Source organism: Priapulus caudatus, unplaced genomic scaffold (assembly GCF_000485595.1).
Source record: "Priapulus caudatus unplaced genomic scaffold, Priapulus_caudatus-5.0.1 Scaffold21, whole genome shotgun sequence".
Classification (NCBI taxonomy): Eukaryota; Metazoa; Priapulida; class Priapulimorpha; order Priapulimorphida; family Priapulidae; genus Priapulus; species Priapulus caudatus.
The window spans coordinates 252,597-274,061 of NW_014577082.1; the positions used below are offsets into that span (position 1 = coordinate 252,597).

General features: G+C 50.2%; 1 protein-coding gene across 1 annotated transcript in view; it reads left to right on the forward strand.

Annotated features, from left to right (window-relative positions):
• The window catches only part of LOC106812357 (cGMP-dependent 3',5'-cyclic phosphodiesterase-like), a gene marked incomplete in the record, with an annotated part of 51,538 nt that overhangs the window by 22,793 nt on the left and 7,280 nt on the right, over nt 1–21,465 (forward strand). Inside the window, 6 exon segments of the mRNA XM_014816215.1 lie at nt 2,809–2,930; nt 3,283–3,322; nt 8,592–8,655; nt 9,880–9,979; nt 12,377–12,551; nt 13,100–13,212. Of these exon segments, the coding sequence (XP_014671701.1) occupies nt 2,809–2,930; nt 3,283–3,322; nt 8,592–8,655; nt 9,880–9,979; nt 12,377–12,551; nt 13,100–13,212 (614 nt within the window).

Sequence of the window (21,465 nt, forward strand, 5' to 3'; positions counted from 1 at the left end):
ACTCCAGCAAGTACAGCAGCATCTAATGCTCGTCGAAGTCGACTCAATGCACAGCCAATGCACGCACGTACCCTGTCCACAAAACGCCCGCACTGCACGCCGAAAAGCAGCGCGCCGGCGTAATAACCAACCGAGTCTGGACGCGGAAAATTCCTTAATGCCCCTTAATCCCAGTGTCGCCCCACTCAAGACGGGAAACGTCCCGCGACTAATCAACGCCGATTTGAATGGCGGCTTTCAGCAGCAGAGCTTGCCGATGCGTTCACACCAGGTGGCGCGCTCACTACACCCGACTTCTGCGACTATGTGAATAGGTCTTTTCTTTCACCAAGCAAAGCGACACGCCGCATCCGTTAGTTGGGTCAGCGAGCCGCGACGCCACAGCTTCGTACCTTCTTCTTGTTGACGACGCACGCTAGCGCCACACCCTGCCTTCCACGGTTCGAGGACTGGCCACACAGAGCATCGACTGAACATCACAGCCCAGCATGTTTACAATCTCCAGCCGCCGACTCCTGGCAAACAGCGACGGACGATTTGTCCGATTAATAAGTAATATACAGATAACGGGTGCGATATGAACATCTCGTTAATGAAACGGTTATTCGTCTAGCATTGCCAATATGTCAACTGTCATCACAACGACATATAATAAATAAATAAATAAATATTGTTATATATTATATGTTAATAGATGTAATGAATTACGACTTAAGTTTAATAGTGAGGATCGAAGTAAGCTGCACTAGTGGAGACAAGGATACACTAACGCTGGCCGATTTGGAAATGCTAAGAGCTGGGTGGCGCAGCGATGGAGGGTGGTTGGACAGTGTGTACTATGTTCTAGCAGCTTACTGCTAGTGAGATTTTGCAGTTGTGTTGGCGGCTGTTTCTATACTTACTGTGGGTGAGATCTTGGATGCAGCTATGTTCTATAACTTACGTGGCGGAGTGCAGCGGATCTGCAAAAGGATGGCCTCGGGGTCCCTGTGTCGAAGCGCCGTAATGTTCTATACTTACTGTAGTGAGATCTTGCAGTGTGGGCTGGGGGTGTTCGTGTACGAGTTCTCCTACTGAGGACAGGCTGAGATCTTGTGCGTGCATTGGCTGTGCATTGAGTCGACTTCGACGAGCGTTAGATGCTGCTGTACTTGCTGGAGTCAGTGTATATGTCACAGACAGTGAGCAATGCAGTGTAACTGGTCGCGAATGTACACGCGTTGCATGTTCATGTGTATAGTAACAGGCCTTTATAATTGGACAAATGAAAAGAGAGAGAAGGCCAAAAGAGTGGCAGACAAGGACGCCTGTTTGAGTGGGGTAAAAAGGAAGAGGGCTAAAAAGGGGAAGAGAATGTAAGAGGAAGACTGAAAACAGACGGAGCTTGACAGGCAAGGAGTTAAGAGTGCAGTGAATCTGTGGCAATGGGCACGAGTGCGAATCGTTAAATCGTTTTTTATCAGAACATTGTCTTGACACATTGAGACGTTTTATTTCAAAGCTGTTACCTGTCATTATTTTTTAAGATAAAGAAAATAAAACTACTTTTTATTGCTATGGGATGAATAGTGGTGTGGCTGAATTTGTTAATGTCACAGCTAAACTTGGATTGACTGATTGGAAACCTGATTGAAGAGTGAAAAGAGGGGGCGATTATGAAACCCATTCCCAGCCAACTTTGACTTATTACGTGTGTATGTTAGTAACCCAAAATTAATACGTAGTTGCAAAAAGGTTGCGAGCGTTATACGATTTATATTATGTTGTTTTTAAGAGCTTTCTGTACTTATGTCATGCATTGATCTGGTTCGCACCGTATACTGGAATGCATGTGAAATTGCATGCCTGTATACACAAGTAGCCAGTATTGAATTATTCAAGATTCAATGGGAATATTTTAGCGTTGCATAATTCATCGATGACGTTGAAGTAAATTTGTGATGGGGTAATGGAACGCCAGACTGCGGCAACAGTCGATTACGCATCGTCGATAAGTTATGCGGCCATTAAGCGGTTATCTCCGTTCGAGTGGCTATCGTTCTTTTCAATCAGGCTTCATTGCAAGCCCCGCCGGCTGCAATACTGCGCATTCATTACTGCATTGCGGCATCACGGTAATTGCAATGAAATTGCGATCTTGCGGCAAACGCATGCGTGCATCTCTGTCCGGCTGTTAGCCATCGAACCCTGAGATCATCCCTTTAGATGCAGAGCGTCTATATTACGACAATCTTGGAACGTTGCTATCCTTATTTAATTGAAAAACGGGCTAGGCAGTGCAGACGGAGACGTTCAGTGATGTGTTTACCCTCCTGTTATTAGGCGCGGGGAGTTTTCCCTGTCATCTAGTTATTTATAGGATTGCTTGGTTCCTACTTGCACTGTAAATTTCCGGTGTGTCATGCAGACGTGTTTTCAACTTTACTTACTCTGCACTGTGGTCATTGATATGTGTCAGAGGAAAAAAATAAAGACCTTTTACAATTTCCTCTGGTTATCATCAGTTATAATGCAAATTCATCTGGATGACTTTTTTCGTGCAGCTTGTTATTCAAGAGAACGTTTTTGCAGCTACACTAAGTAATGAAAAGCTTCTCAGAAAAAAACAAATCACTAATTTTAAACATTGACTACTCCTGATTTCAAACGTCAAAAACTACGGATAGCATAAATTATTTTGTAAATAATGTATTGTAAATAATTTGTTTGTACTTAACTTAACAATAGTAAAAATTAATATAAATATGTTATTAATACAGTATCCACACAGTTGCATCTCGAATCTAAGCATGTGATTGTGTCCAACAGGTTCGAATAACTTCTCAACAGACGATATCAAAGTGATACAGACCTGCTTCAAATACACAGCACCTGTACTTACCAGCACATTGGCATTCCAGAAGGAACGCATGCTCAAAAACCAAACGCAGGTAAGATAGCATTCTCACTTCACACTCATTTGTTTAAAATTCAATCAACTGACATATAATATGACAATGTAGCTATTATCCTATATAATAATATAGGGATAGTAGTTATATTGTTAATTTAGTCGTATCCAGTGTAACTAAGATCCTGCGATAACTCGATAAAATTAGATAACATAATATTATACGATAATATTAATTCTGCAGTTTTAGAAAACTTGCTCTAACTATCTAACTTCTACGTAATTTGTAGATCTTGCATAATGTTTCATCGATACCTATCGATATATGATTTCAATATATATATATATGCCGTCGTACGCATTCTTTATCCGATACCATTTTATTATTCCAGACCTTGCTACATGTCGCGAAGAATCTATTCACCCATCTTGGTGAGTACAGCGCCGCGCTGCCCTCTCCTGGTTGCCTTCCTGTCCCGTCTCGCCATGCCGCAGACTCTCACCCAGCTTCCCAGCCATCCGGCTATGCCTCGAACGCTGATGACGCCGACGACGTTGCCGGAAGATCGAGTCCCGCCGTGTCACGCGCAGAGAGGTTATCACTGTCTGCGGGTCGCCAAGCGTGCAGACAACCCTGCGTGGGGAGCGATGATGCTCACGAATTAGGACCGGACGCCGGGGTCGCGGACGATGCGCAAGGGCGTGCATGTGCCGTGCGCCCATGTATGTGCACGCGTGCGTGCGTCTCTGCGTGCGTCTGCGTGCTTGTGCGTGTATAGGCCTACTTTTAAATTCACGCGGCGGAATTTTCGTTGGTCGAGTCCGCGGCTAGGTGTAATACTCTCTTGTAATACTTCGTCATTACATGTATAGACAGACACATATTGTCCCGGATCTGCGTCGATCGCTGATTAAAGTGTTCGCGGTAACTTATATGTGCAGATCCACCCACTCTATTCCATCCGCAATTATAAGTAGCGGAAGCTACCAAACAACGGCATGAGTTGAGGGTTTTCGTCCATAACCGGCGGCCATCTTCCCAAAGAACGGCGGGGTTTTACTGCCGCGTCCGGTCACCTTCCCGCGAACAGTGACGAAGTAGTTTCACGCTCGTTCGCTACGTTGTCGTGGCGTCGTTCGTTTCGGTGCCGTTGCTTGAAATGACACTCGACGTGTGTTTTGTCGCGTTATTTAGCATCATTATTACAGCCCGTTATTGTTGTATCACCGATAGAAAAATTCTAAACAGCGACAGATTCCTCTATATAGTCCGTCGTTGGTCCCGAGCGTGCGGCGCGTGGGAAGGTTGGTTCTAGTATGTACCGCAGTGACGTACGCTTCAACATTGGCGCACTATCTACGTAGCGGAGTTCTTTACTCAGTTGACTGTGGTTTTATCAAGAGGTAATAATACGTAGCTATAAAATAGGTATTATTAGCTCTTGGTTTACTCCATGTCCGAAATATATGTGCGATTCTACTCGCCAGTAAGGGTGCTGAAATGCATGTGCTGACGTACATCGGGGCTGCGCGAGACCTGCGTTTCCTAACGTCGGCCTCCACATCACTATAGCAGGTTCACGACAATAGTACGCGCTACGCGGTTATGTAGGTAATACTAGGTTTAGCTTAAGTTGAATATCTGCGTGTTCGAGCGCACAGCCATTGTGCGCGTATAGCGGAACACAGACAAAAGACACGATTTTGAGGGATTTTGGAAAATGAGTTCGCCTTCGTTACGACATAATCAGGCGCGTATTCGAACTAATAACGCATGAAATCGTGGCGGCTCTAATGTGCCCTGCGTCGAGCTATAATGGCTTTTTTAGCTCATCTGACATAGTCAGATGCAGCTTGTAGAATCGCATGAGCGTGCGTCCGTGCGTCCGTCCGTGCGTGCGTCCGTCAACAGTTGGGCACAAATCTAAACGGCTCGACGTACGGTCACGATATTCGGGACGTGGGGGGTAATCCGAAAACCGTTTGCTAGCGTGTCGTAACATTGTGTTCCGTGACATGCTAGCGTGTCATAACATCGAGTTCCGTGGCATGCTAGCGTGTCGTAACATTGTGTTCCGTGGCATGCTAGCGTGTTCCGTGGCATGCTAGCATGTCATCACACCGTGTAGCGTGGCATGCTATCATGTCATCACACCGTGTAGCGTGACATGCTAGCGTGCCATCACGCCTTGTACTGTGGCGGCGGCGGCGGCGGTGGTGGTGGTGTAGTAGTGATGGTGGTGGCAGTGTCGGCAGCAGCGGCGGCATGCCACTTCTTGCGTGGCGACGGGCCTCTACGATTTCTACTCCAAAATAATATGAAGAACTCGTCCCTTCAGAAACGAAACAATATCAGTCCTACCTGACCTACCCCAACCCAAGACCTTTAGTATTTTTTACTTAGAGTATGGATAAAATCAAGAGTAGATAATAACACTATGTACTATGTAACTTTTATGTGTTATTATCTACTCTTGATAAAATGTATCCGCAGCTATTGAAAAAAACTGCGACAATGTTGGTAAACATCAAAGCGAAGCCCCGTTATCCTAGTCGCTCCGTCTGACCCTGTATAGACAGACACCAGCGCAATTCACAAGCGTGCATTTGTGTGCCGAGGGGTTTTTCACCGTCTATGAATGTGATTCACGCCGGACAGGGGAAATCTGGAGAGAGAACCGATAGCACTACACACGCCCCACTCCCACTACCCACTCCGCCTCTGGCGTGCGATCACTACCGCATGAGGGATGTGGTACCGACGGGGTAGATAACGTATTGACGACGCGTGATGACGCGCAGATGACGTGTGATGACGTGCCGATGACGTGAGATGACGTCTCGATGGCGTGTTATGACATGTAGATGACACGATATAGGTGACATGTGCTGACGTGTAAATGACGCAGGTCTAGCTAACCTGTACACAGATCTTTCGCCGTAGCTCGTCAGTATTTGCTGTTTTTGTTTCGCGTTTGTGTCGAGCTAACGCTAATCTACTCGCATCGCTCTTATACTTGCAGGTTGCCTGTAGCGAGTACACAAGCTTACACGAGAAACAGCTGGATCTCTTAAGGAAACATGTAAGTAATGAAGGATCTATGGTTAGAAAATTGTAAATGACGAATTGTATAAATATGTAGAAATCTAATAGAGAAGGGCGCTCGTGTTTGACAGGCAGTGTCAGAGGCACGGTCTCTTGTTTATCTCTTTTTTCTTTCTGACTTCCCTCGCTCTCGCTCTCTCCCGCTCTATCTATCCATTCATCTCTGTCTGTCTATCTATCTATCTATTTCACCCCTCGCTGTCCTTTCACGTGATTACTTGTGACCGGTCCGCTAGATTACTTCTAGCCGGTCCTACTGCGCTGTCGTGATTAGCTACTTAATGTAATTAAGGTGACAGAGGCAGTGGCCTGCGGTGTCATCTATCCGTTATCGTATTTACTCAGACGCCGCTGCGCTGGCACCTAGCTTGTGTAGCCGTGTACGGGGTCAAGTCAGCAGTGAAGGGCGTGATTTATGTGTATAGGCCTCCCTGCTAAGGCACGGCGTCACCCTTCCCCATGACAGCTTCCATCCTTTCACTCTCGCATGGACTCACTCTCGCATGTACTCGCTCTCGCACGCACACGCACGCGCACACGCGCACGCACGCTCTCGCTCACTTACGGACACAAGCACGCACGCTCGCGCTCACTCACGGACACGCGCACGCACGCTCGCGCTCACTCACGGACACGCGCACGCACGCTCGCGCTCACTCACGGACACGCGCACGCACGCTCGCGCTCACTCATGGACACAAGCACGCACGCTTGCGCTCACTCACGGACAAAAGCACGCACGCTCGCGCTCACTCACGGACACAAGCACGCACGCACGCTCTCGCTCACTCACGGACACAATTCTCGCTCACTCACGCACACATGCACGCTCTCGCTTACTCACGCACACACACGCACTCTCACGCACACGCACACGCGCACGCTCTCGCTCACTCACGCACACACACGCACGCTCTCGCTTACTCACGCACACACACGCACTCTCACGCACACGCGCACGCTCTCGCTCACTCACGCACACACACGCTCTTGCTCTTGCTCACTCACGCACACACACGCTAGGGGGTAGGTCCCAACATTGAAGAGTTAAGAATCGAGGGGATAGGGCTAAGAAGTAAGGAGATTAAGAGTCAGGGCGTTGGTTCTAACAGCGAGGGGGCGGGTCCCGGCAGCGAGGGGGCGGGTCCCGGCAGCGAGGGGGCGGGTCCCGGCAGCGAGGGGGTAGGTCCCAACATTGAAGAGTTAAGGATTGAGGGGATAGGGCTAAGGAGTAAGGAGATTAAGAGTCAGGGCGTTGGTTCTAACAGCGAGAGGGCGGGCCCTAGCAGTGAGGGCGGGGCCGGCTCTGGGGGTCGCGCATGGGCCACGCTAGTCAGACGCACGACAGCACGCGTCGCAGAGCGCATCAGTCTGAACCTCCAGGGGGCGCTGCGCTCTGCGCACGACACCTCGACTGCGGGCGGGCCCAAGCCGGACGCCGCCGATGCATCCGATGATGACCTCACCCTCGCGCTGGACTTCAGCGATCCGTCGCTGCTCGCAGCGGATGCTGAGGAAGATGAGGATGCTGCAGATATTACAGATGCTGCGGACATGGCTTCATACCGACCGGCTTTCCTCCGATCGCTCTCCTGTCCGATTCCCTCGCTCCAGGCTCATGCCCTGCACGTTGTACATCCGTCTGTTACCCACCTCATCCTGGAGAACAGGGCGACCCAGCATCCCATCATCCCGGTCTCGCCCCTCCGACGTGGTATGCATAATTCTTAGCTTTTTCCCGTCGTCCACGAATCCGAGTGTGACCAGGACAGATCGCGCAGAGCATATATGTTTAAAAAACGTATATATATATATATAATTTATATATTTATGTATATTTTGAAAGCCGGGGTTAAATTTACGTATACGTTCGTGCATAATTCCCGTAGAGGCCTGTGTTGCGTAACATTCGACTTGTCGCGGAGGGGGATTGTCAAGTATAGCGATTACACATCGCACGTGTGATGCGAATATGTGCTACGGTATCGGTCGAACGGTGATTACGTGTGCGAGGTGCTTGCTTGCGCAGATGGCTGAACGCTCCCCCTTTTTAATGACGACGATTTGCACGAGCCACTCAGCATCTTCGCTTGTTGTTATTTAATCGCGAATCCATCGCGATAATCGATCGATTCGGCATTTACCATCATCGCGGATGCCATTTCCCTCTCGAACGGTTTCATGTTGCTCTAAGCACGACTGCGGAAAAACACTCATTATATGCGAGCCGAGGTTGTCTCTCTCGGCCCGAGCTAATGAGGTACAGCAAAGACAAATAGGTTCACCTCCTTAACGCTGTATTGATTTCCCGCCAACAACATCTCCGAATACGAACAGAAGCAGTCCGTCCGTAGATGCCCGTGGTTTCCTCCGCCGGTCACGCTCGAAGTGTACAGGAAGATTAAAGGTTTTTCCGTGTAAGGAAAATTCTGCCCGGATTCGTGCTCTCGATGCTTTGTATCGGGTCCCGGAGCGAATGCGCGCTGAAGCGATGTTGTCTGGCACTTTGTGCTGCAGGTTATGTTGTTGCTCGTAGAAGGGGGTCGCGAAGGCGTGTGTCGCTCTTGCTGTAATACCTCTCCCGGTGTGTTTCAGAGGACGTGACCTTACTGCTAAAGGAAATCATGCAAGAGGCGAGACATCTCACTCAGGCAGAAAGGTCAGTGCAGAGAAAGGGCCAGATGATGTATTTATATGATAGTTTATTTAGATTTGTTTCTCTGTTTGTTTGCGGATTTGTTCATTTATCTGTCTGTTTGCATACTGGTGTGATAGTTTGTTTGCTTTATTGTTCTCGCGTTGGAAGTGTCTAATATTACTTTCTTTTCAATTCATTTTTGTTCTGTTTTTAATAGTCTGTATTACAAGTGGATTACTCAACTGAATATTAGTAATATTAAGCTAAAAAGTTTATTTTGAAAACAGATCTTGACCTATTGCCAGAGTAGAACTGTTAAAATCTGTTCAAACTGTTTTGAACGTCTATCATATGTGTTGGAGTATTTGTTGATTACTGGTTGATGCAAATGTGACTGCACTGTCAGTCGTGTAAGGCAATGTAAGGCTGATTCAACCTTTAAGCATTCCGTGGCTGCTTCATTGCATTCATGTTTTGGTAAAAATTCCTGTAGATTTAGAGTCACTGGTTTTTTCTACGTTTTACCAATTCTATAATGCATTCTCGCAGAGCACTCGGCATTTCTGAAATTCAAAACACCTATTGCATATTCGCGATCGTTGTCACCAAATATTGTTTGACGCATCGATGACCTCATTCATTTGGCATGTCAGAATTTCGATCAGTTGTGTTAACGAACAGTGATTATTGCTGTCAAATCTAACCGAGAATTAATTGAGAGATTCGCTGCTTCGTTTACAGCTACGAGTATTATACACACTAGCTGCTGCATCATTGTGCTGCTTACCGTATATACTCGCGTAATTAATAACCGCAAATTTGGCCTCAGATTTCAGCCCTGTATTTGCTCTGCGGTTTATAAGTGCGCCATACCGTGAGGGGAAATATACTAGGCGCAATACTTGGTTACCCGATTCAAATTGAGGTGCGGCTTATAGGCGCCCGCGGTTATTACGCGATCATATACGGTAAATGTTTCAGAGGTTGAACTGCTGCGAACCTTTCCAACAATCCTTTTAAGTGTGTTTTTGTAAACAAAGAGATTATTAGGAATCGATTAAAGCTATTTTATTAGAGCGAGAGCTTTTCAGGAATAATTTCCCTGCGGGCGCTTAGATGAAAACCGCTAATAATTCTGGTGAGTTCCCCGCTGCGTCGGCTAACCGTAGAATTAAGGTTTTCCCTTTGAACATATAATGACACGCGTTTGCGATGTGTAACACGCAGTCATCTCGATTGTTTCAGGTGTTCATTGTTCCTGCTGGACAAGGAACAGAACGAACTCGTGGCAAAGGTCTTTGATGGCGACGTAGCTCAAGACCAAACGAAACTTGACGAGGGAGAGGTACGTGGGGGAGAGGTGCATGAGGGAGAGGTGAGGAAGGGAGGGGTGTGCGATGGGGGGGGGTGCACGAGAGAGAGGTGTGTGAGGGAAAGGTGCACGAGGGAGAGATGCGCGACGCAAGGGAGAGGTGTGCAAGGGAGAGGTGTGCAAGGGGGAGGGGTGCAAGGAAGGAGTGTGCAAGGGAGATTTACACGAGTACACTGCAAGATCTCACTACAGTAAGTATCAGGAGTAGATAATAGGGAGGAGTGTGACATCAATAAACAAGGGGAATTCGTCATTTACTAGCCTTATAATACCTACGATTTACTACACGTAACTCATCCAACTTGAGCTCAAATCGGACCCAGTACATTCGCCCATCATCGTACGAAATCGTTTCCTCGTAGACACCCGCAATCCGGAGATACAGCCTAAAACGTACGACACGATTCTCCATTCTTTGGCCATCAATCCAACGCCATTGCGCGCCTATAATTCAAACAAAAGGCAGCTACCTAACGCGCTATTGCTAACTGAGCGAGCCACATGGCTCGCTGGGAGATTAGGCATCAACACTCGGCGAGATAACCTTTGACCCGGTACACAGCTACACAGGCCACCTTTGACCCGGTACACAGCTACACAGGCCACCTTTGTACATAGCTGGCATGCCTTCACGCACGCACGTTGTGTGGATCTCCAATCTCCCTGTGAGCCACAACGCCACATTCAGCTATCCCAGAGAGCAAACACAGCGACTGCGCGCCAGGTTGCTGCCTTTTGTCTGAATTATAGGCGCGCAATGGGCGTTGGATTAATGGCCATATTACCGATGTTCCTTTCTCTCTGCATTTCAGCGGAGCTCTACGATCAGGATGCAAGGAAGTTACAGCTCAAGCTCGTCGGATACGTAAGTAGGCCGTCGTTGACGTCATCCCTTCTGCAATCACGATAGCGAACGCAGGCTGGCATGCATTAGTTACTGAAAATCCTTTCTTGCGAGACTGGGCTTTTCCTGTCAGTTGGACTTCGTTGTCATTGATAATCATTAATTTCGTCGGCGCATCGTTTACGATGGAAGCTGCGGAGATTGGCTTCCGCCGTCTCGCCCAGGTGATGACGTTATTTGCGGATAACTTGTGCAGAAAGTTTGTGTTTGTAGAGTTTCTTCCGCGACGACGCTGAGTAGCTTTGCTGGCGCTAGCGTGCCGCACATAGTTATTGATTTAGATCGTTGGCTGCCCGAAAAACCCGCAACCACGTACGTGTGCAAGGCAGTCGTCTGTGCATGCTCGGCAGGCAGTACACGGAGTTCTAGCACGCACGCACGCACGCTTACACGAATGTTCGCATGCGCGCGCACGCACACACACGCACGCACGCACGCGTACACATGCGCACGCAACCGCACACACACGCTCACACGAACGCACGCACATGCATACACGCACACACGCAACCGCACACGCACACACACGCTCTCACGAACGCATGCACATGGACACACACGCACGCACGCGTACACCCGCGTACGCAACCGCACACGCACACACACGTTCACACGAACGCACACACACGCGCACATACACACACACACACACACACACACACACACACACACACACACACACACACACACGCGCACGCGCGCGCGCACATCGCGCTGCTCCTTTATACACGCAGCGCGTGATGACGGATGGCCGGCTAGGATTTTGCGCGAGCGCTCTTGCAGACTTCCGTTGTCGCCACTTATTGCTAATAGTCGGTCGGTATTGACGCTTCTTCGGCCGGCGTTGCCTCGCGGCGTGGTTTAACGGAGTGGAGACAGGGGCCGGCACAGACGAGCGCTCTAAACAGCAGCGGCAGCAACATCACCACCACCACGAGCAGCAGCAGCAGCACCGCCACCACTACCAACAATAGCAGCAACAATGGCAACAGCGCCGCAACCATCAACAGCAAGAACAACAATAACAACAACATCACCAATAGCAGTAGCAGCAGAAGCAGAAGCAGCAGTAGCAGCAACAGCAGTGGCGGCGGCGGTGGTGGTGGTGGTGGAAGTAGTAGGAGCAGCAGCAGCAGCACCGCAGCAGTAGCAGCAACAACAGCAGCAACAGCAGCAGTAGCAACAGTACCACCAGTAGCAATAGCAGTGGCAGTGGCAGCAGCAACAGCAACAGCAGCAGCAGCAGCAGCAGCAGTAGCAGCAGTAGCAGCAGCAGCAGCAACAGCAACAGCAGCAGCAGCAGCAGCAGTAGTAGCAGTAGCAGCAGTAGCAGCAGTAGCAATAACAGCAGCAGTAGAAGCAGCAATCACAGCAGTAGTAGCAGCAGCAGCAGTAGCAGGAGAAGCAGCAATAACAGCAGTAGCAGCAGTAGCAGCAGTAGCAGCAGTAGCAGCAGTGTCTTGCAGCGAGCGGAGGTGCGGTTGCCGGCGGACCAGGGCATCGCGGGCCACGTCGCCACAAGCGGTGAGCTGCTGAACATACGCGACGCCTACTCGCACCCACTCTTCTACAGCGGCGTCGACGAAGCCACCGGCTTCCGAACGCGCAACATCCTCTGCATTCCCATCCGAGACGACAAAGGTAGGGGGTGCTGCTGCACGGTGGTGGTGGTGCTGCTGCTGCTGCTGCCGGTGGTGGTGGTGGTGGTGGTGGTGGTGTCCATTGCTGCTGCTGCTGCTGCGGTTACTGCTGCTGCTACTGCTGTCACTGCTGCTGCTACTGCTGCTACTGCTGTCATTGCTGCTGCTGCTGCTGCTGCTGCTGCTATTATTGCTGCTGCAGGAATCACTGCTGCTGCTGCTGTCATTGCTGCTGCATGAAGTACTGCTGCTGCTGCTGCTGCTGCTGCTGCTGCTGCTGCTGCTGCTGCTGCTATCATTGCTGCTGCATGAATCACTGCTGCTGCTGTCATTTCTGTTGCTGCCATTACTGTTATTACAATTATTGCTATTCTAACCGCTGATTATTTTGCTGGTACGGCCGCTGCACTATTCATTTCCTAATTAAAGCTGGTTGACTATTTCCGATCTATTCTATATCAATGCTTACCGTACCGTACTGCCTTTCGTCTCTCACGGTATTAGTAATCAGCATGGCTCTGTAATGGTTTCGTGTTGATTTCGTTTCAGGTGTAATAGGAATAGCAGAACTGTGCAATAAACTGAATGGTGCTTACTTTACCAAGTTTGACGAAGAGATCGCCACTGCTTTCTCTGTCTACTGCGGCCTCAGTATTGTACACGTGAGTATCGTCACAGACCCTCTCTAGCGTAGCAGTGAGAGTGACTGGTTCCCAGGTTTTAGCTCACGAGATTTCAGCTGAACTGATCATGGGCCGCTGCCTGTATCTCACGCAGCTTACACGCGCACGCTCTCGCTCACTCACGCACACGCGCACGCTCTCGCTCACTCACGCACACACACGCGCACGCTCTCGCTCACTCACGCACAAACACGCTGTTGCTATATCGCTCACTCACGCACACACGCTCTTGCTCTCGCTCACTCACGCACACACACGCTCTCGCCCTTGCACACGCACGCACTCTCGCTCACGCACGCACACAGACGCTCTAGCTCTCGCTCACGCACGCACACACACGCTCTAGCTCTCGCTCACTCGCGCACACACACGCACGCACTCTCGCTCACTCGCACACGCGCACGCGCGTACGTTGACCATGCTGCAGCTGCCGCCAGCAGGGCCGCGTGTATTTATCTCGAGGTGACAGCGCGCAGCGGTGACCGCCGACCTGTTGTCTTGAACGCCCTGCAGTATCCTCTCCCGCTAATATAATATATATATATATATATATATATATATATATAATATACATATACATGTGTGTGTGTTCGTGTGTTCGTGTGTGTGTGTGTGTGTGTGTGTGTGTGTGTGCGTGCGTGCGTGCGTGCGTGCGTGCGTGCGTGCGTGCGTGTGTGCGTGCGTGCGTGTATGTTTTCGTTTAGCAGACGAATTTCTAGTGTAGTGTATATAGTGAAAACTTGTGCTCGCACAGCCAGGTTGCTGTGTACGTTGATGCTGCATGGAGACGTGCAGTAACGGCACATAGACGCGATACGAGGAGGAGGGGGTATAAACGCCGACTCTATTCCATCGGCGACGGTCGGAAAACGTGGGAAACAAACGATGTTTGATCACTGATCCTTGATAATAGCATATATTAGATAGGGATGACGGGTGGGGGGAGGGACCATTGTCAGGTTTGTGAGTGCAATATTATCAAGAGTCCATAACAGGAAAAATTTTCCAGTATATGGACTCTTGATATTATCTAATAACACTCCTGCGTATAGACCACGTCACTTTGGTGGAAAATTTATGAAATGTGAACAAACGCATTTACAAATAATAAAAGCGGCGTGTCGCGATTTCAGAAATGCGAGTTTGCCCTGCGAGTGTTGGCGCGGCGACGTGGCCAGCGGGCACGAGCGTTTGCAAAAGAGCAAACTCGCTAGTGCGAATCGAATGTGTGCTTTGCTGATTTCGTTATAATATCGCTGATTCGGCAGCCCTTTCCAACTGTTCTACGCTTTCTATCATGTTTTGTTGCCTCACTTTATCTGATCTGTAAAACGAGGACACTATTTGTAAGACTAGCCATAAACCTAGCCCCAAATTTCTTAATTTTTTTGATAGATGGTGCGTACTGCTGCTGCGACTGCAACCATTACCCAGCCACCCCCTCAAGTGGTCTACCCGTTTTCACTCCTTTATATTTTTGTCCCATGGGGTGTGATATAATGCGCGCAATTTCTTCAATTCAGGCCCTCGTTGAGACCGAACAGGGAAGAGCGAAACACAAGAGTGTTCTATCTGAGCAGTTTATATTAGCCGAGTAGAACAAACGCTTTTTCAGAGGAAAATATCGCTGAAGATTATAAAGGCATATGAGTGGGTGTGACTCGCTGATTAATTAACTGAGGTTGTTAGGGAGGATGTTATCACACAGTAAACGTGAAAGAGAGAGAGAGGAGGTGGGGAGAAAACGGCGAGGGTAAGAGAGAGAAAAGAGCTTAAGAGAGCTTAAGAGAGAGAAAGGGAGAGATGAAAAAGAGAAAAGCGATGGCGGGCGAGAGGGTGGGAGAGGCTGAGCAAGAGTGAGAGAGAGAGAGAGAGAGGGAGAGAGGGTGAGAGAGAGAGAGAGAGAGAGAGAGAGAGAGAGAGAGAGAGAGAGAATTCAAATTCAGAGCTGTGGTGGGACGCAGCTGCCTATCTCAACAGGTTCCCCTACCGCCCACCCTTGGACGGAAGGCCCGGTAAATCAAGTACAGTCCTACCCCCCCACCCCCGCCCTGGGGGTGACGCGGTCAAGCCGGATAAAAAACAATGTCCCCCCTACCTCCACCCGGTGACGGTCGTGTCTGAAGCCGTAGAAACATGTCGCCCTATCCCCCCACCCCGGTGACGTGATAGCCGTAAAAACAACGTCCCCCTAACCCCCACCCCCGGTGCGTGATAGCCCGTAAAAAACGTCCCTAATCCCCCACCCCCCGGGTTGACGGTCAGGGCCGTAAAACAAGTCCCCGTACCATCGCACCGCGCCGCGGGTGCGGTCAAGCGCAAAACAAGTCCCCTAGCCCCCACCTCCGGTGGACGGGTTTGAGCCGCTATTAACATGGAGAACAGACAGAATGCGCGCGATTCCGTGATATGAGCGGCGTTGATCACCTTCATGTGGTACATCATCAGTCGTTAGCGATGCCCGACGGGTGCTGCGATGCTGCGCTATCGTCTCCACCACCTCCTGTACGATCATGCGACTGAAGACGATGACTGAGTGGCGGAGATGGTCAGCGCAAGGATGATCGCGTTGGCGGGTCGTCGTACCGGCGAGGCCGTGGGAGGGTCGGGGCGAGGGGGCCGCGCGATGAGGAAGGAGGCGCAGTGGGCAGGATGAAGTGGCGAGTGAGGCGGTGTGGAGAGGGCGGAGCTGGACCCGGCACGCCAGACGCACCGTGGAGGATAGAGAGAGGATGCGCAGCGGAGAAGAGGTACGACCGAGTGGAGGACGAGGACGAGGCGCGAGCGGGAGGAGGAGGCGCGAGCGGACGCGTAGAGAGGGAGGGTGAGCGCGACGGAAGCGGCCGATGGGAGGCGAGGGGGATGAAGAGGGCGGGAGTGGTTCGAGGGGCAAGCGGGGAGGGGGAGCGAAGTAGAGGGCGAGCGTGAGGAGGGCGAGCGGGGTGGAGTGAGGCGCGACGCGGAAGAGGTCGCGAGCAGCGCGGAGGAGCGCGAGCGGGGGAGCGCATTAGGAAGCGGCAAGAGGCCGCGAGCAGGGGGAGCGAGAGGGCGAGCGGGCGGGGAGGGAAAGTGGGCGGTAGAGACTGGGCGAGCCAGGGGGGAGGGGCAGGCCTGGAGAGCGAGAGAGGGGTGAGCGGAGCTGGAAGCGGGAGCGAGGGCAGAGGGCGAGGAAGGATGGACGCGGAGGAGGGAGGCAGGGCAAGCGGCAGGAGGGAGGGCGAGAAGCAGGGATCCCGCGCATGCATTCATGCAGTGGCGGAGGACGAACGACACGGAGAAAGATCCTCGTGCACTCTCCTCAAGCAAGAACCCCCCCCCCCCCAATGCAGGTCGGATGACCGGGACCAGCAGGCACAACAGTGCGGGGGCGGCTGGGCCCCTGAGCCATTTATAACGCTATTAATTATAGAATTATTATCAATGATCTATACATTATGCCACCAACGTATGCTCCACCATCACATCTCCACGACTGTACGTTTCAACTCAAATACGCTGTGCCGTTGATGATACAGGCAGCGGCCATGATCATGTGTCAAGCTTGAAATCTCAGGTTGAGCTTAAACACCCTGCCGATCCAGTCACTCTCACTGCCTCCGCTAGAGAGGCGTCCTGTTGACCGATACTCACCGGTTACAATACTTGAGGCCGCCAGCTTAACGGAGTGAAAGCCAGTGGCCGATATCTTCGTAAACTTGGTAAAGTAAGCACCATTCAGGTTTATTGCACGCAGTTCTGCTACTTCCTTATTACACCCATGAAACGAAATCAACCACGAAACATTACATGAGCATTGACTGCCTTCATTATAATTACGGTGAGAGTAGAAAGGCAGTGACGGGTACGCGTACAGGCATTGATATAAGAACAGCATCGACATATGTCAACCAGCCTTAATTACGGAGTAATGAATGTCTTCCTTCAGCGACTCAGTCGATAAATAACATCAGCGGTTAGTAAATCCAATAATTGTCGAAAAAGAATGGCAGGCCAACAAGAAATTGAATAGCCAGCAGCGCAGTGGATTCTGCTAGCAGCATGATAGCAGGCAGCATCAATGACAGCTCAGTAGAACAGCAGCAGTGACAGCGAAGTAGCGCCCTCCATAAACCGCATAATCATCTCAGCAGCATGGACGAGCCACCACCACCACCACCGACCACCCACGTCACACACTCCCTCTTGGTGCCCTGAAAGCCAGCCAGCACGCACCTATATATCCACACCGCCGACCTGCGCAGACAGCGCCCCCTACCTTCTGTGTCTGCCTATGGGATGCAGAGCAGTTGCGGCGTTCGGTCAAGGCCGGGTGGCTTCCAGTCGACGCCGCTTGTCAGAAGAGTGGGTTGCGAGTAGGGTCGCGAACTCCCGGTTGGCGAGTGGCCCGCGATGCCCTGGCTCCTCGCGGCAACGCACTTCGCTCGCTGCAAGATCGCACGCACTGATACATGCTCTCAACGATGGCCCGCGCACCGCAACGAAAATTCCCGCGGCGAGATGCTGTAGTGAACATTTGCCACCCGCCGGCGATGATGCTGTAAAGATAAGAACATTATATGCACGCCGATAAGCGGACAAAGCCACCCCGCGATGATGCTGTAGTGAACATTTAGCCACCCGCCGGCGATGATGCTGTAGTGAACATTTAGCCACCCGCCGGCAAGCTGGACGGGCGAACATTTAGCACCGCCGCGATGATGGCTGTATGTGTAACATTTAGTTGTCACGCGCCCCCTCTCCCCATACCCAGATACCGACGCCGTCATATGTCGTAGCTGGCATATTTTTTATACGCAATGTCGGCAATACCATTATTATTACATTTGATTCACCTCCATGCCACAACCGCGCTTTTCCACCGTCCTCCTCCCGCTGACACACTCTCCTACCACCCGCTTACAACCTCCCCCCCGGCCTACTCGATGCGCAATTCATCTACATGCACTGACCTCACATCTCTCCACATCCGCGTACCTTGACCATTCGTCGCCCTGCCTTACTCTCTATATATCTATTACTGCCCTCCTCACCCCTCCCTCCCGCTCATCACCTCTCCCCTCTCCTGACCGCCTCCGGCGTTCTCGTCGCTCGTGTGGCACCTTTGCCCGGCACACACCTCTGCTCGTTGCGTCTGCACTCCGCCCCCATCTTACGCAGCCGACCTCGTCACGTTCTCACTCTCTTCTCGCCTTCCGAATGAGCATACCCTCTCTCCTCACCGTACGCATTCCTCCCCTCTCCAATACTCGCAGCTTTCGGCCCTTCCCTGTTGTCCTGCAGCACTTACTCCTGATCTCTGCTCCTCATGTCAAAGTACCTTTGCCCATCTCGACGTTTCGTCTCTCGTTCCCTTGTCAGCAGGAACTATCAGCCCGTGAATACAGCTGAATAATGTGTGAGGATGACTGCGTGTACCCACTATCGCCAAACGCGTTGTCATCTGATTATGTTCAAAGGGAAAACTTAATTCTAGGTTACGCGACGCGCAGCGGCGGAACTGCACCCAGAATTTTATTAGCGGTTTTCATGCTTAGAGGCGCACCGCAGGGAAATTTCCTGAAAAGCTTCTCGGCTTAATAAAATAGCTTTTAAATCGCATTCCTAATAATCTCTTTGTTTACAAAAAACACACTTTAAAAGATTGTTGGAAAAGGTTCGCAGCCAGTTCCAACCTCTGAAACATTTACCGTCATCATGATCGCGTATAACCGCGGCGCCGCTATAAGCCGCACCTTAAATTTTGAATCGAGTGGTAACCAAGATATTGCGCTAGTATATTTACCTCACGGCTTATGGCCACTTATAAACCGACAGAGCAAATTACAGGGTTGAAATCTGAGGCCAAATTTCGGCGGTTAGTAATTTACGCGAAGTATATTACGGTAGAGCAGACAATGATGCAGCCAGCTAGTCCTGTATAATACTCGTAGCTGTAAACGAAGCAGCGGAATTCTCAATTAACTCTCCGGTTTAGATTTGACAGCATACTCATTGTTTCGTTAACCACACTGTATCGATAATTCTGACATGCCAACATGAATCGAGGTATCGATGCCTGCTCAAACACATCATTTTGGCAGGTGACCAACGATCCTGGGCGAATATGCCAATAGAGCTGTTATTGCAATATTTCAGGAAATGCGAGTGCCTTCTGCGAGAATGCAGTTACTAGATACCACCCAAAATGTAACACGGTGAACAAAACCAAGGTGACTCTTTAACATCTACGAGGACATTTTTTACCAAAACTTCATGATGCAATGAAGCCAGCCACGGAATCTGCTTAATGGCTTTGAATTAGCCTTACATTGCCTTCTCACGACTGGACAGTGCAAGTTCAATTTGCATTCAACTTAGTAATTCACCACACAATACTTTCCACACATATAATAGACGTTAAATAACAGTTTAGCAAGTATTTTTAACAGTTTACTCTGGATGTAGGTCAAGATCTGCTTCAAAATAAACGTTTTTCTAGCTATAATATTACTACATTATACCCAGTTGAAGTAATGCACTTCTGCTAAATACAGACAATAAAAACAGCAACGATAGCACATATGAATTGACCAAAGCAAAGTAATATCTCAGACACTTTTGTCACTTCAACGGGCATGCCGCCCCGACCGGAGAGCAATAAAGCAAACCCAAACCTATTCACACCAGTCACGCAAACAGAACAGCTATACAATGAACAAATCCGCAAACAAAACTAGAGAAACATTAATCTAAATACAACTATCAAACTAAATACATATCCTCGGCCCTTTCTCGCCCACCTGACCTTCGCCTGAGTGACCCGATGTCTCGCCTTTTGCACTGATTTCCTTTAGCAGGTACGGTCAGTCCTCTGTAACACACCGGGTGAGAGGTATGTAAAGCCAGAGCGACACAACGCCTCGCGACCCGCTTCTCACGAGCAACAACTAACCTGCCAGCCACAAAGTGCCAGACACAAATCGTTTTCAGCGCGCATTCGCTCGGGACCCGTACAAAGATCGAGAGCAGCGAATACCGGGCAGAATTTTCTCTTACACGGAAAAACTTTGAATCTTTCCTGTACACTTCGAGCGTGACCGGCGGAGGAAACCAAACGGGCATCTTCCACGGACATGATGCTTCTGTTCGTATTCGGAGATCGTTGTTGGCGGGAATCAATACAGCGTTAAGGAGGTGAACCCTTATTTGTCTTTGCTGATACCCTCATTTAGATCTGGGCGAGAGAGACAACTCGGCTTCAGCATATAACTGAGTGTTTTTCCTCGCCAGTGTGTTTAGAGCAACATTGAGAACCAGTTCGAGAGGGAAATGGCATCCGCGATTGATGGTAAATGGCCGAACTCGATCGATTATCGCGATGGATTCGCGGGATTAAATAACAACAAGCAGTAAGATGACTGAAAGTGGCTCGTCGCTGAAATCGATCGTCATTAAAAAGGGGGAGCGTTCAGCATCTGCGCAAGCAAGCACTTGCACACGGTAATCACTGTTCGGACCGATACGTACGCACTATTCGCTATCACACGTGCGATGGTGTATCGTCATACATTGACAATCCTCCCCCTCGGATCAGTCGAATGTTTTACGCAAACACGGCTCTAACGGGAATTATGCCACGAACGTTATCCGTAAATCTTCCCCCCGGTTTGAAAAAATATGACATAAATATATAAATTATATATATATATACGTTTTTAAATATATATGCTCTAGCGCGATCTGTCCTGGTCACATTCGGGCCATGCAGTGGGACGACCGGTCGGAAGAAAGTAAAGAATTATGCGATACCCAGTCGGTAGGGCTCGGAGACCGGGATGATCGGTATGCTGCTAGGGCGCCCTGTTCTCCAGTTGATGAGGTGGGTAACGGACGGAGTTATCACAACGTGCATGGCATGAGTCCTGACCGAGCGAGGGGAATCGCGACAGGCGAGAGTGATCGAGAGGAAGGTCCCACCCGGGGTTCCTCATCGGCCCATATCCTCCGGTACATCGAAACCATAGTTCCGCGAGCATTCCTGTAATATCTCAGCAGCATCCTCATCTTTTGCTCCAGCATCCGTGGCGGAGCGCAGCGCGCGATATCGCCTGAAGTCTCACATGCGACGGGTGAGGTCAATCATCGGATGCTAGTCGGCGGCGTCCGGTTGGCGCCCTTCGCCCGCAGTCGACCACGGTGTCCAAGCTGCGCATGAGTTCGCAGCGCCCCTGAGGCTCAGACTATTGCGTCCTC